This window comes from Molossus molossus, unplaced genomic scaffold (assembly GCF_014108415.1).
Source record: "Molossus molossus isolate mMolMol1 unplaced genomic scaffold, mMolMol1.p scaffold_m16_p_10, whole genome shotgun sequence".
Taxonomy (NCBI): Eukaryota; Metazoa; Chordata; class Mammalia; order Chiroptera; family Molossidae; genus Molossus; species Molossus molossus.
In genome coordinates this window covers 10,651,225-10,666,830 of record NW_023425345.1, presented here as the reverse complement: position 1 = coordinate 10,666,830, position 15,606 = coordinate 10,651,225, and the positions used below count along the sequence as shown (strand labels likewise).

The window sequence follows — 15,606 nt, the reverse complement described above, 5'->3', positions numbered from 1 at the left end:
CTATAGAGAGGAGGACAGAGTCCTATCCTCAAGGAGTTCACAGTCTAGTAGGAGAGGCCAACAAATAAAATGGTATTCAGCCTGTCTGGTGTGGCTCAGTAGATTGAGCATCATCCCATCCACCAAGAGGTCACCGGTTTGATTCCTGGTCAGGGCACATGCCTGGGTTGAAGACTCGATCCCCAGTAGGGGGCATACAGGAGGCAGCCGATAGATGTTTGTCATCCATGTTTCTATCTCTCTTTCCCTCTTCCTTCCTCTCTACCTTAAAATCAATAAAAACTTTTAAAAAAATGTAAATGGTATTCAATATATGATAAATTCTATAATAGACTGATGTTAGAGAGTAGGTTGTTTCTGAAGAGTAGAATCAAACTAAGCCTTAAAAGACACTAGTATTCTTAACAGGTATGGAAATTATAAGCAAGTGTTCCATGAGAAAGTTTTAATACTTTGATATGGCTATTTAGTACAGTGTGGTTATAGAGGTGTGCTGTAGAGGTGCCATGTATTAAGGAGTTTGAGTTTTGTCTTGAAGTTGATACAGAGAGAATACCAGGCAGAAAACTTTGTTTGAGCCCTGGCCGGTTTGGCTCAGCGGTTGGAGCGTCGGCCTGCAGTTCAGAGAGACCCGGGTTCGGTTCCCGCTAAGGGCACGTACCTCGGTTGCAGTTTGTCCCCGGGCCCTGGTTGGTCGTGCGGGTGGCAGCCACTCGATGTGTCCCTTCACATCGATGTTTCTCTCTCTCTCTTCCTCTCTCTCCCTCCCCCTCTATCTGAACAAAAAAATGGAAAAATGTCCTCGGGTGAGGATAAAAAAAAAGGAAAAAACAAACAAACTTTGTTTGAAATGTTTTTAAAAATCACTTACATCCTAATAAGTGTAATAAATTTTATTTTCATATGTGACATCAGTATGACCTTATCTGTGATTTAAATTATAATACAAGGAGCTTCATTTAAAAAAAAAATTGTAAAAGATTTTTGCATTGTGTTTGGGTAGCAACCAGAATGCAGTTAGCTCTCAGTTACTGAGAATCAGTTGCAAGTGACTATAATTTCACAATGAAGCAATTCTATTTCTCATTACGGATAAAGAGTTTATATTTCTTTTTAAGTTTTTATATTGCCCTTTAGCTTGCCATGAAGAAGTAAGAAGCATGTTGTCCTGTTACCATTTACCTGAATGATGTAATGCCTGGATAGTTCAGAATAATTCCCAGTGGGAAAATCTAAACAGTGGCTCATCAATTTAGCCTTTCCCATTCATCCTCAGCTGCAGTGTAGGCTGATTTCCCGCTTGTGCTTCTGACTTGCTAACAAGTTGAAATATACAGTACTGAACCCTGTGTGTCATGAAAGGGCTATCACTTCTATTGGGTTTACCAAACCATTTTGTTTCATGATGTGAATCCCAGCTGAAACAATACACCTTTTGTATAGAACCTTCAGCAGAATTAACGGAAGACTAATCACTTCATCGCTAATGCCACTCTTTAGTGTGTTTGTTTGAAGATAGAAATAGAAAGGGCTGCATCTATGTCCTCTTATTGAATCTTTTTTTTTTTAACTAAAAGACTTAAAGGAAAGAAATAATATTTTTATTTTTGTAACTTCTCTCTCTACCCACCCACCCCCAACAGCCTTTATTTTGTGGCCATGAGTATCTGAAACGTTCAGTTAGTTACCACACACAGTTAAGCAGGATCAGTGTGTACAGAAAGCCAATTCAGTGTCTGTAGAGTTCTTTTGTAGTTTTCTGTGTGAAGGTTTTTTTTCTCGTTTTGTTTTGAGTGTCATTTGCAATTCATTGTCTGTGTTTTCTGAGGTTGGTGTATTCAGCTGCTCTGACCCTGGGTCCTGCACATTTAGCTCCTTGGATACAATCCTCTGACGTTACTGCTGACGCTAGGAAGACAAAAGCCGCTGAATATCTTAAGTAATAAAAAAAATCCTTTGTTACTGTTTGTTATTATAAAACACCTGACTAGAAAGAAAAGCAGAGAGATAAAAGTACATTTAAAGTTGGCACATAACATGGCCAAATTTCTCTTTGGACACTGAAATAACTGTGGAAGTCTTGAGTGAGGTCTATATGAAAAACCACAAAAGGGAAAAGGCCAACAGAGGGAGAAAGCCCACAGCAGAAACTCAGGTCTATTTAGCAGACCTAGCACTTTGAGTTAGGCTTCTCTGAGTCATTTTTTTTCTGTGCAGTCTTGACAGCTGATACCTCAAAAGCATACTATCCCATTTTAAATACGTGTTCAAGATTATAGACTGTTCATCCACTAGTCCATGTGGAAGGTGGAGGACATTAGACCAGAATTGTTCACTGAATATTCTAGCTAGCCCGAAAAATGTGCTATCTGTCTTTCACTACAAACTCCTCCCATTCATCAGAGTAAAGAAATGCGTGAAAGTCATTTTCTGTCATTATGAAGGAGACCAAAACTAGCACAAACCACAGAGATGGAAAGCCTTATCTTATACATGAGAGAGAACTGACTTTACTTCAACATAAAACACCAGCAGTGTTTATTAAATCTAAGGCTCTTTGAGTTATTAATAAAGTTCAAGCTTCCACACACACAGCATCTTACTGTGCTTTTGAACAACATGGATACGGCTCTGTTGTGACATGGTTCAGAGCAAGAATCATGGAGACACGTGTGGAAATGGTGAGGTCTCCAGGTCACTCATTGCTACAAGTAAAGACTGTATGATGGAGTGGCATTGTATGTACTCTCCCTGGCACCAGGCGCCAAGTTCACATGAGTCACGCTTTCATATCTGCCCATTTTATTAGTTGGCAATCCTCTAATGGAACAATTTCTCCTGTTTAAAAGGATCTTTCAGTCATTATTAGCTCTGTTAATAAATATGCATCACATACCTCCCCTAGTCTTGGCTGCTTCTTGCCACCCTTTCCCCTTCTATTCCAAATTGCTGGGAATTGTTGTTGTTTTTTTAACTCAGGAGCTAATGCAGCTTCTGTTTTTGTTTTTGTTTTTAATAGATTCCATTTCTAAGTAGATAGTTCCCTTTTGTTTTTCCCATTTAACAGTAGGATGGGATGTACTGGAGATACTAAAAACAAATAATATACAAAGGTTCTCATAAAACATTGTTTTATTCTATATTTCCTCCCCCACTTTCTGTTTGAATTTTTTTAAATAATTCTTTATTCATTTAGGGGTACAAAATGAGAAGATTGTCTCTGGCAATTCTTTTAGAATTCTGCTCTTTGTTCAAAAAAATTAAAGCAATTGTTAACTATTTTAGACATAAGCTTATGTGATAGTTCTTGCAGCCAGCATGTTAATAATGAGTACTTATGAAAGTTATATTAAAATTCAGTATATAGGTTAGAGTTGAAGGTAGAATGGATGATATTGCAGGGTAATGGGATATATATTTTGATTACTACTATTATTAATATTAGTCATAATGAATGTTGCCACTTATTCAATACCCAAATGATTTACATGCTTTTCTTTTATTCATAATAATAATGTTGTCAGATATAATACGTACCTTTTTTGTTTCTGACAAGGGAACTGAATCCCATTTTGGTTCAGTAACTTATAAAAGGTTATGTCTTCTATGCATGCCATCTATAAAACTTACTAAAATTCCTCTCAATTGAAAGAAACTAGCTTCTTTCCTCACTTTTTCCTGTTCACTGTGGATCATGATCCAGGTGCCTTTCCTATTAGACTGTAGATTATAAGTTTCTTGAGGACAGGGACTATGTCTTTGTCACTTATTACTATAGTACAGTGCCAGCTTAAGTAGGTAGAGTATAGTGAGTACTTAATCAATGTTTCCAAAATGAATGAAAGACTCTAGAGCACATTAAAATTGTTAAGAAATCAGATGATTTTTTTAAAAGGATCTTTGAAACAAAAAACTGAGTTGGAAAGCTTATGCAAACTGATTTTAAGACTTACTCTAAACCCATAGTAATGAAGACAGTATCATATTGACATGAGGGTAGGCATATAATCAGGGGAACAGAATCAAGAATCCAGAAGTAGACCCACACATTTGTAGGCAATTCATTGTCGATGAATGTGTCAGGGAAATTCAGGAGTAAGGAAAATTTTTTCAACAAAATAAAATATCTCTATGTATATCTATATAGAACAAAAGAATAGCATATTTTACTTCATATCATACAAAAATTAACACAAAATAGATAATAGCCCTAAAAGGAAGAGCTAAACCATAAAACTTATAGAAGGAAGTGGACAAAAATCTTCATGACCTTGAATAACCTAAGATTTGTTAGATAGAATACAAAGAGCACAAACTATAAAAAAGAAAAAGTTAATAATTGGACTTTTGCTCTTTGAAAGACACTGTTAAGAATATGAAAGAGACCTGAAACCACATAATGGGAGCAAGTATTAATAATACATTTATCTAATAAAGGATTTGTATCCAGTATATAGACAGATATTCTTGATGTTAGTGTGTGTGTGTGTAATGCTCTTTTTAAGGAAGCTGAAAATATTAATAGAGGCATTCTAATTTGAACATATGTTTCACCCAGACTAGTCTTATAATTTAATTTCTATATGACATTTTCTCAAAAAGCTTGTTATTGGCAAAATAGCTAGTCAGTCAGTCGGTCATAGTTTTTATAACAGTTATGGGGTATGGTGGCATTTTGAAGTTTTACAATATAGAAGTCATAGTTCATAAATTATGTTTTAACCTACATACCATTGTCAGTGCTGCAAAAAATGGATATACATGTATATTCCTTCAAGTTCTTTTAAAAGTCGCTCAAAAGAAAAATTTCTGATGAGATCATAAGCATCAAACATTTGCTAAACCATTTTGCTGTTCATCCATTCAATAGCCGGTTGTAATGCTCAAGAATTATGTTCTGGGCCTGGTAGCACAATTTACAACAGGATCCAATCTCTTTCATCATTGTTTAGAGGTGCAGCCATTATACTTCCTTGCTGCATAATAATGCTTGTCTCGGGTTTCAGAAGACATGTTTGGCAGCCTGGTGGGACAGTGCTTGAACCCTTGTATCAAGCTGGGTAAAGTATACAATTGGAGCTGAAATCTCAACATAAATTTTAAATGATTTTATGTAAAAGGACAAACTTACTGCCAGTGAACTCTATCACCATCCAAGTAGCAGTGATTTGATTTCTAAAACAGTAAGTGATCTATTACCAGGTATCCTGTCCACTTTATTAGTTGGCACTAAAATAACATAAATTAATTGCCAATTTATAGTGTAAACTGGACAAAAAGTTCATGAAATTCAGTTTAGCTATTGTTTTTCACCTGAATCTTGATAAATTTTCTAGAGATTTAAGCAGAACTATATACTATCATAAAGAATGTAATGTAATTCTTCAGCTTTATTTACTTGACATTTATTGAGCATCTATAGTGAGTCCCAGAGATGTACCAGATGCTCGTTTCTTTACTACTCTGCAGATTTCAGAATTTCTTTTATCATACCTGAATAGGTTATTTTTATTCCTGAATTGAAATCACCATTGATTTAATGACATGAGTACAAAGAAAAAGGTAAAGGAAATACTGATTTTTGGTGTCGGCTCACCTTAGAGCTTAACTCCATTAAATGATACAAAGACATCTTGGGGTATGTGGGTGTTGCGGATGTATTACTATGAAAGCCGGGTGCAAAAGAGAGACTTAAAGCTACCTTTTTAGCAATTCAGGGCGGAAAAGAAGAGATACCTGGGAGAAGTTAAAGAGACCCACACTCAAGCTCAGCAGTAGAGCAAACATGATTCCCAGTTTTAAAGTCTCTGAGTAGGAACAAGCTCCTGAAAGTGAAAGCTTTTTTTTTTTCAAGCAGGTCCGTGAATCCTAATAACTCCTATAGGGAAAAGGGAGAGGGAGGTAATATTCTGATTTCATTTCTAGTTGACAATAACACCCTTTCAAGGTCCAATCAGGTGGAAAGGCTGATTACTAATGAGGGAAGAGCCCATCTCTGATTGGACAGGGCCTTGGATTCCTTAGGGAAAAGTTACGGTCCTTTTTTTCTCCACTGTTGAGCAGAGTAGGTATGTATTAACAACTTAATAAATGAATAGTTAAGCAAATGAATAAACCTATTCTCTGCTTTCACTTTTCTCTTTATTCTATTTCTCCTGCTTTCATTTTCATTTAGAACTTTAATTGTTGATTTCTTCTTATGTTTGCCCCAATGTATAAACTCCCTGCCTCTCAGCTCTCGGTGGTGTTCTCCAGTTATCTTTCCCTAGCAAATGGACATGTGCTTGGAATATAGTAGAACCGAATACAGAATTGTTGACTTATGAAATTAACCAGTGGAGACTAAAATGCCTCAAATGGGATTGATTGTATAAATTCAAAAGCTGAAGTTATTTAGATTAGTATACCTTGAGTGTGATTTTTCTTTGTGGGACTTTTAACGTTACTGAGGAAAATTGCTTTTAATTGTTAGCTACTATGAGGGTATTGCTTTTGAAATGTTTGACCTGAAGAATTTTTTCATTTCAGTTAGTGAAATTAGTATGTTTATCACTGTATTCATTGCTACCTAATTATTTGACATAATGGAATATTGGTGTTTTTTTTCCCCCCAATATCAATGAAGGTACTATTGGATACAACCAGCGGAACAGAATTGATACTCTCATGTATCTACTAGCATATCCACAAAAACCTATGGTTAAAACAAAGACCATCGAGCTGATAGACTTTGAGAAACTGCCAGCTGGACAGAATGCGACAGTTGCTGTGATGAGTTACAGTGGCTACGATATTGAAGATGCTCTTGTTTTAAACAAGGCCTCATTGGACAGAGGTAAGTGAATTTTCTTTGTTTTAATCCTCACCTGAGGATATTTTTCTGTTTATCTTCAGACAGAGTAGGAGGGAGGGAGAGAGACGGAGAGGGAGAGAAGCATCAGTGTGAGAGGGACACATTGACTGGTTGACTCCCTTATGACGGGGACGAACCACAACCGAGGTATGTTCCCTTGACTGGAATCAAACCTTCAACTCTTTGGTCCGTGGGCCAACGCTCTAACTGCTGAGCAAAACCGTCCAGGGTGAGGTAAGTGAATTTACAAAGCTCTAATACCAAAAGTGTATGGTACAGTATTAGATATAGGGTGATCAACATAAAAATCACTTGGTGTCAAACTGCTAATGTCAGTTTCAAGTGATTATAATTTTATAATATACAAATATGAGGCAGTTATGCTGTGGTGTTGACTTTTTAAAAAAATGAATAGTATATAGAGGTAATTTGTTAAATGTATTATTAAGCAATCTTTTTTTCTTTGTTATTTTACTCTGTTGGTGACTTGAGACAATTCCTCAATGGAAAACATGTAAGAATTTGCTTATTTTCCAGCAGGAATTACAATAAATGAAATATGGTTTTTTAATATACCTAGTTATATATTCAACAATAAAACTGGTTAGGAGGGTGGTAGCAATATTTGTATGTAAAACGCTATTTTATTTATTGTATATCTCAGCCTCATAATATTAGACCTTTTTGTTAGCAAAATGATAAACGTTTAAAAATACATATACATCAACCCTGGTTTGTTGTTATGCTTTTCTTTCTCGGTTTCTTGATAGTTCACTTTTGTAGGTCACCACTTAATGGTTTGTTAGCCATCATCCCATCTGAAGTCTGACTTCTCTCTTCATAATCTCTATTTCTTCATTTGCTCTCTGGCATAACCACTCTGCCTTCCCTTCACTCTTTGTAGTTGCTAGGCAGCCATAATAGAACTCCTAGACATGTGTCTTTGGCATTAATGTTGGCTGCACTTAATTTATGCCTCTTTTTTTTCTTCAAATGACAACAGCCATGCTTTAAAACTGGATGTTTTCTTTTCCGATTAACTGGTAACGTTTATGTGGAAATCTGAAGACTTTGTGATATCTGTCAGAAACTGCAGCACAATTTAATGATCTTAGTTTACTGTCCACTAGCTTTTAAGCTACCACCTGTAAATAAAATGTCCATTTACCCTTAGAAGAAAACACTTTTTGATTTCATGCAGTTCAGATTCACACTGCACTCCAGCATGTTGCAGTTAACGGCCATTGTACAAAATTTGAAGATCATGTAATGTTTCCAAAGTAGCTAACTCTTGGAGCAGAGTTTATTATGGCTATACACAATTTGCTAGGAGCCATAATGACTAAGATCTTTTTCTAAGACACACAAACATCTTCATCCATTGTCTACTTGTAGAAATGTGTCATTTCATTGAACATTCACCTTCATATTTTAAAAATTACATTACAGCACTGAGATTTTATTTGGAAATCTACTTTCCCCTGGTTGATTTTCTAAATTCACATTCTTAGATTTCTTGAAAGTGTTCTGCTTTTGCTGAAGAATTATAAATGAAGGGTTTTATAGCCATGCATTTATTTCATCAGTAAATAGCATTTAATCCTAAGACATTTTCCTGTTTAAGTGAACTTTTGACATGGCTCAGTATATCCTGGGGAGATTAGAGAGAAAATCCAGTTTAAAGTAACTGGTTGGGGGCGGGGGGTTTGGAGGAGGGGAGCAGCCCTGGCCGGGTGGTTTAGTGGGTTGGAGCATCATCCCATACACCAAAAGGTTTTGGGTTGATTCCTGGTCAGGGCACATACATAGGTTGTGGGTTTGATCCCCAGTTGGGGTGTGTACAGGAGGCAACCAATCAATGTTCTCTCTCACATCAATGTTTCTCTCTCTCGCTCTCTCTCTCTCTCTCTCTTCCTTCCTCCCTCCCTCTCTTTTCCTCTCCCTCTCTCCCTTTCTTCCTCCCTTCCGCTCTCTCTAAAATCAATAAAAACGTGTCCTCAGATGAGGATTTAAAAAAAACACACAATAGCCCTGGCCAGTTTGGCTCAGCGGTTAGAGCGTCGGCCTGCGGTCCCGAGAGACCCGGGTTCGGTTCCCGCTAAGGGCACATACTTCGGTTGCAGTTTGTCCCCGGCCCTGGTTGGTCGTGCGGGTGGCAGCCACTCGATGTGTCCCTTCACGTCGATGTTTCTCTCTCTCTCTTCCTTCCTCTCTCTCCCTCCCACTCTGTCTGTGCAAAAAATGGAAAAGTGTCCTCAGATGAGGATTAAAAAAAAAAAAAAAAAAAACACACACAATAAATTCAATACAAATTTTTTGAAAAAAGAAAAATATAACTGCTTGGCCAAACAGGGAGAGAAGGAGTGATGGACAAATGCAGCTACAGAGTCTTGGGAAATAATATTTAGTGTTTACTGTTGAAGGAATGATAGCTCTTTTGGGCAGCTCTACAGCTGATGAATCTTTGTGTGGGATTCAGTGGTTGAGGTTTTTTTGCCCCATCTAAAGGTGTTCTGTTCATTTTGCTTATTTTTATTAATGTATAGATTGTTAGTTAGTCACAGACCTTTTCCCTCATCTACTAGATACATGATTATAAAAATATAATCAAAGTAAACTAATCTTAAGGACAGAGATGAACTATTTCTGCCCTTAAAGTCATTTGATTGCTTATTTTCATTTTTTGTGTTCTTTGGAGAAAAATTAATTTTTTTATTTACTTCTTTGGGACTTTTTAAAAATGCTAATATCAGAAAAAGGAAAACTTTTCAGGGAAGGTTAGCAAAAGTTATACACCAAAATGATATGTAGGGGGAACCCTGGCTGATCAGTAGACTTGGTCTGTCTCAGCTCTGCCACCAGCTTGCTGTGCGACATTGATCATTTAATTTATTTGGGCCTCACTTGTAGCACCTATAAGATAGAGGGGTTATGCCAGGTGAACTCTAGGGCCCTTTCCATTTATCACATTCTGTGGCTCTGGTGCTGTAAAAGAATCAAAGTGACACTAGGTTTCTTTCTCTTGCTCACCTTCCTCCAACGTAGTAAAGATGTATAGTCCATGTTGAAAATAGTTGTAGAGATTTCACTGTTTACATGGACAATAGGTAGGAGAAGACCTAAGCCAATTCTTCAGATTAATATATTATTATTTGATTTGGCCAGTCCCAGATTATCCAAATGTAGAACAGTTTTGGTTTGGGGGAGGAAGAGGAGGATAGAATAGGGTGGGTTGTTGAATAACACAAATCTGTGTTTTCTTATAGTTTTGTATTACTGGTGGTTCTGATACCCATTATGGTTTCACTTTAGGTTTTGGACGTTGCCTTGTATATAAAAATGCTAAATGTACATTGAAACGATATACCAATCAGACTTTTGATAAAGTGATGGGGCCGATGTTGGATGCTGCCACAAGGAAACCCATCTGGCGACATGAAATTTTAGATGCAGATGGTATTTGTTCTCCAGGTAAAAGCCGTAAAAAAACCTTAATGTATGCTTTTTGAAATTATGAAAGTTATTCAGTAATATATCTGAATATTTAGTAAATGGGGTAGAAAAAATAGCAATCTATATAACCACTATCCTAACTCAACCAGTATGGTCATTGTTTGGTTAATTTTATTCTAGTCTTTTTATGCATATGATTTTATATAGCAATAATCTGTTCTAGTTCTACTTTCCTGGTTATAATTTTGAATCATAGAAAAGCCACTTTAAGAATATATTTAAAATAAGAAGTCGTGTCCCAGCACCTACACTGGTATTTCATCATTTGTGCACTTAGCTTACAGACTGACTTTAGAATCTAATGCATGTAAAAAGTGTGACACCATTGTAATTTCAAGCTTATAATGAATTTTGTTGATGCAACCTACAACCTCTGCCCTTGTGAGTCTTTTGGGAAACACATTGATCAGAGGAGCACACACAAACATATGTCAAATTTCAGCCAGGTTAAGGAATCATATAAAGAGCTATGAAGCCATTTTATAGCAAGAGTATTTGCCTTAGGAAGATTGGGGTAGCTTCCTCATGAAGTGAGCGGAAATCTGAGGATAAGTGGAGTCAACCAATGAAGAAGGGAGAGGAGTGTGTTCTAAGCAGTGGGAAGGGCTTGTGCAAGTGTCCTGCAGCTTAATAGTTAAAGGATCTGAAAGACGACTAGTGTGGCTACAATGAAGAGAGTGTAGGGGAGTGTGGTGAACATGAGTCTAGAGAGAGAGAAATGGGGGGAGGAGGATGTGGGGCCAGACGAAAGGCATTGTAGCCATGTTAGTATTTTCATTATCAAATGATCATTCTGACTACCATGTGGAGAAAAGAGTAGAAAGGGAGCCAACATAGATGGAGACCGGTAGGAGCTGTGGTGGAGAGAAGGGCTGGGTGGGGATATTGTTAGGAGGGGAGATCTGCATGACCTTGCGTTGGTGGTGAGTGCTGCATTCATATGCTGCATGGCTCCCCTTCCTTGCTGCCTTTGTCCTTGGAGGATTTCTCTCACTCCCCACCCAGGTCATGTGGCTGGGAAATAAGTGTTGTGACAGTACTGTAGTAGTTGTTCTTGGAGTTTACCATGAAAAGATGCAAAGCAAAGGTGAGAGCAGCAGGAAACTCAAAGAAATCTTTTGATTTCCTTTGTCCAAGTTAAATTTGGCAGTGACTAATTCCTGATTGAAATAACTGTTAATAAAAATAAATGTTCAAATCTGTTCTAACACCCTAAGAGATACATAAAATTGCTACCTACTGACATGACATTTCTCTTGCTAATGTGGTCCCCTGCATCAATTTCTTAATTTTGTGCACACTGTAATATGAATCTATAATTTTTTTCAATTGGTCTTGCAGAGTTACAAATGAACTCTAGTTCCCATTATGTGAACTCACTTTTTTCCCTCATGTCTAGACTCATGGACCAAATCTGACCACATAGTTTTATGCCCCAGTAATCTTTGCATATCACACAGATGATAACAATTTGTTTAACCCTTCTTTTTTTCTTAGGTGAGAAAGTAGAAAACAAACAAGTGCTTGTAAATAAATCTATGCCCACAGTAACTCAGATTCCTTTGGAAGGAAGCAATGTGCCACAGCAACCACAGTACAAAGATGTGCCCATCACGTATGTATGGTGTGCCTTGGAAATGCACAGAAAGATTCACCCACTCTCAATGCTCCAATAGTCTCCTTTTACTGATGACTTCCAGTTAGACAGCTGCATGTTTTCAGCTTCATACTTGGATAGCTTTATAGGGGCCCCAAAACCATCCTCTCTCTTCCCTCAAACAGGCTCCTCCTGGGTCCCTCTCTTAATGAGTGGTCACCATCCGGCCAGTCACTTGCAAAACAATCCTGGTTCTTTTCCTTTACCTGCCACACAAAGCCTAAAGCCTATAGGTTCAGCAAAATGTAGAAGTTCTGTCTCCTTAGCTGTCCTCTTATTCTCTTAATGACAGTGTTTGCTATCTGAGTTCTGGCCCTTCTCGCCTGCCGGACTCTTAGTTATTCATAACTGAACATCTGCCTCCAGTCTTGCACCTCTCCACATCGCTCAGGCTCTCTCTATGGTACTGCCAGAGTGATTTTTTTTCTAAGTTACTTACCTGGTCATGTGACTCTCTTGAGTAAATAGAATAAAACCTGAGTACATTGAGTAAAATTCTTTTTTTTTTTTTTTTATCCTCACCCGAGGATATTTTCTATTTTTTGTACAGATAGAGTGGGAGGGAGAGAGAGGAAGGAGAGAGAGAGAGAAACATCAACGTGAAGGGACACATAGAGTGGCTGCCACCCGCACAACCAACCAGGGCCGGGGACAAACTGCAACCGAAGTACGTGCCCTTAGCGGGAACCGAACCCGGGTCTCTCCGGACCGCAGGCCGACGCTCTAACCGCTGAGCCAAACTGGCCAGGGCGAGTAAAATTCTTAATGACAGTGTTGCCTGCTGGATAAAGGCCAAAATAGTAATACATACAAGACCATCTACGATCCTCAGTATACCTCTCTAGCCTTTCCCCTTTGCACACTGGTCCCCATATTTCTAGTAAATTGTCTCTTACTCACCAGAACATACATTCCTACTTCAGGCCTTCAGCATTCGCTTCCACTGCTCCCTCTGCCTGAATGGTTTCAGCTCCAGGGTCACCTCTGTGAAGCAGTCCTTGACAGCCTGCTCCTCCCCACCAACTTGTCATCCCCAACTGCTTACAGGATCGACTTGTCTCCCTTGGGTCTTTCCTGTTCTCCACAGCACTTATATCTTCTCTGTACTTCACTTTCTCTGTCTTTCTCTCTTTATTGGATTGTGAGTTCCTTTGGGCAGGAGCCATGTCTACTTAATCTCTATATGTCTAGAGCCTACAAGGATCTGACACAGAGTAGACTCTTAATAACATTTATTATATGAAAAACAAGAGAAGAGGCAGAGTGTGTGAAAATTAATAAGGGGGAAGTTCAGTCAATAAAAGTGATTAAGAACTTGGAGTCAAGTCTGACAGGTATTAGCTCAAACCCTAGGTCTACTTCATATGTCCTGGGGAGTTCTTAACTTCTCTAAAAATCAATTTTCCTTGTCTTTAAAAAGGGAATAACAATATGTGAATAATATGTATTATGAAGATTAAGATACATTATGTCTGCCTCATAATAAATACTTAGTAAATGTTAGCCATTTTAAACTAGCACTAGAAAGGGGAAGTTGTAATTGAATTAATATTGAAAATAAAAGTAATTTTTTCAGAGCCCAAAAAGGGAATGTCAGAATATTCTGTGGTAGTATTAAATAAAATATGGCGTGGGAGTAATAGGTTCACAAATGGCAGTTTGGAAACTCTGTTTTATTGATTTCCTCTTAACACTAGCTACAAAGGGGCAACGGATTCATATATTGAAAAAGTGATGATATCTTCAAATGCCGAAGATGCTTTTCTAATCAAAATGCTGCTGAGACAGACAAGGCGCCCAGAGATTGGAGACAAATTCAGTAGTCGTCATGGGCAAAAAGGTAAATTATTCATTTCTCAATTTGTTTATAAAACTGAATGTACTAAAATATTTATTAACTACATCTGTAAAAGATGTGTTATATCTTCCCCCATTCAGAATTTTAGTGTTTGAAAAATTATTATATTGTCATCAAAATTATTCTTGTTTTGTTTCTCAGATTAACCTGTTCATGGCATTATGAAAAGTACATATTTAAACTACTGTATATTCTGTTGGGTCAGTATCATAGGATGTCAGCACTAGAAGATACCTCAGAGTTATCTGCCCCTGGATGTAACAGATAAGGAAGTTCAGACCCTGCAAGGGTACCCAACTAGTTGGTTGCTGAGCTGGTGTGAGAACCCAGATCTCCTAACTCCAGTGCAGTGCTTTGTCCACTGCAGTGTTCCCACTCCTAGATGGTGTTTTGCCTCTGATTCCATTGGCAAGCCTCACTGTTTTCATTGATGGTTACTGCTGGGTTTTCATCCATTTGTGATTTTGTTTTTTACCTTCAAAAACCAGAGCACGGGGTTACTAATAATATACTCATTATCAATTGGTCTTTTTTAGTCAGTATAAATATTGTTTAAGAGTGGAAAAGTTTGTCCTGGGATTTGAATTTTGACTCTCTCAGCCACCTGCTAGTTTCAAGAACAATAACAGCAGCTTACACTTTTGTAGCACTAACTGTGTGCCTGACAATGTTCTTAGCACTTTATATATACTAACTCATTCACTTCTCACAGGTATTATTATTACCCTCATTTTATACGTGAGGAAACAGAGACAAAGAGATTAGTAGCTTGCCTAAGGTCCACAGTTTGGTGGCAGAACTGGTTTTTGAACCCTGGCAGCCTGGCTCCAGAATCCATGCTCCTTAACTAGCATTGTGCGTGGCACATATGTATTAAGTGCTGAAGAAAGGATAGTGATGATCATGGGCTGTTATTCATTCTACTCTTCAACCTTGAATTTCGCCTTTGCTTATAAATTATCGATGTGATATTTTCTTGTTTTTAATTGATTGGTTTGAAGATAACTGCACATTTTGTTCTTGCTGATTTTAACTGTTTGTCAAGCAAGTATGTCCAATATTAGAATTTGTTTGGTCAAATGAACCTAGCCTTAGTTGTCATTCCATCAATGAAAGTTTTTCAGACTAAGATACTATTTTATCAAAAGCATTTTTAGTTCAGTTGACAGATGCAGGATTATTTTACCCTGTCAGTATTTTAGAAGAATTGGTTCCATCAATAAGTGTGCTTTGACACCTCTGCTTTGCACAGTTTTCTAAGATGCTAACTCTTTTTAAAAAAATAATTTTTCTTTATTGGTTTTAGAGGGAAGGGAAGGGAGAGGGAGAGAGAGATAGAAACATCAATGAGAGAACATTGATTGACCACCTCCTGCATGCCCCCCATTGGGAATTGGGCCCACAACCTGGGCATGTACCCTGACTGGGAATCAAACCGGTGACCTCTTTGTGTATGGGTCGGTGCTCAACCACTGGGCCACACCAGCTGGGCCTAAGATGCTAACTTTTTAAACATATCTTGAGATTCTAGTTGTTTGTTTGTTTGTGTGTGTGTTTTTGGTGGGTTTTACCACTTAACAGTGACAATGAAATTCTCTATTTCTCTTTCTCTCTTGGTCTTGACAATTTCTGAAATGCACTCCTAAGTCATTCTGGGGTAATCATAACCTTGTTTATAGGCTCTACTTTATTTGAGCTATTATCTGGATAAGAGCAAAGCTTGAT

The 15,606-nt window shown here is 37.7% G+C and overlaps 1 protein-coding gene across 4 annotated transcripts in view; it reads left to right on the top strand.

Annotated features, from left to right (window-relative positions):
• POLR3B (RNA polymerase III subunit B) overlaps positions 1-15,606 on the top strand; it is a 137,489-nt gene that overhangs the window by 81,468 nt on the left and 40,415 nt on the right. For all 4 annotated transcript variants that reach the window (XM_036252172.1, XM_036252175.1, XM_036252173.1 and 1 more), the window contains 4 exons: positions 6,626-6,835; positions 10,166-10,324; positions 11,864-11,981; positions 13,721-13,863. In XM_036252172.1, coding sequence (XP_036108065.1) covers positions 6,626-6,835; positions 10,166-10,324; positions 11,864-11,981; positions 13,721-13,863 — 630 coding nt within the window. The remainder of the gene's footprint in view (positions 1-6,625; positions 6,836-10,165; positions 10,325-11,863; positions 11,982-13,720; positions 13,864-15,606) is intronic.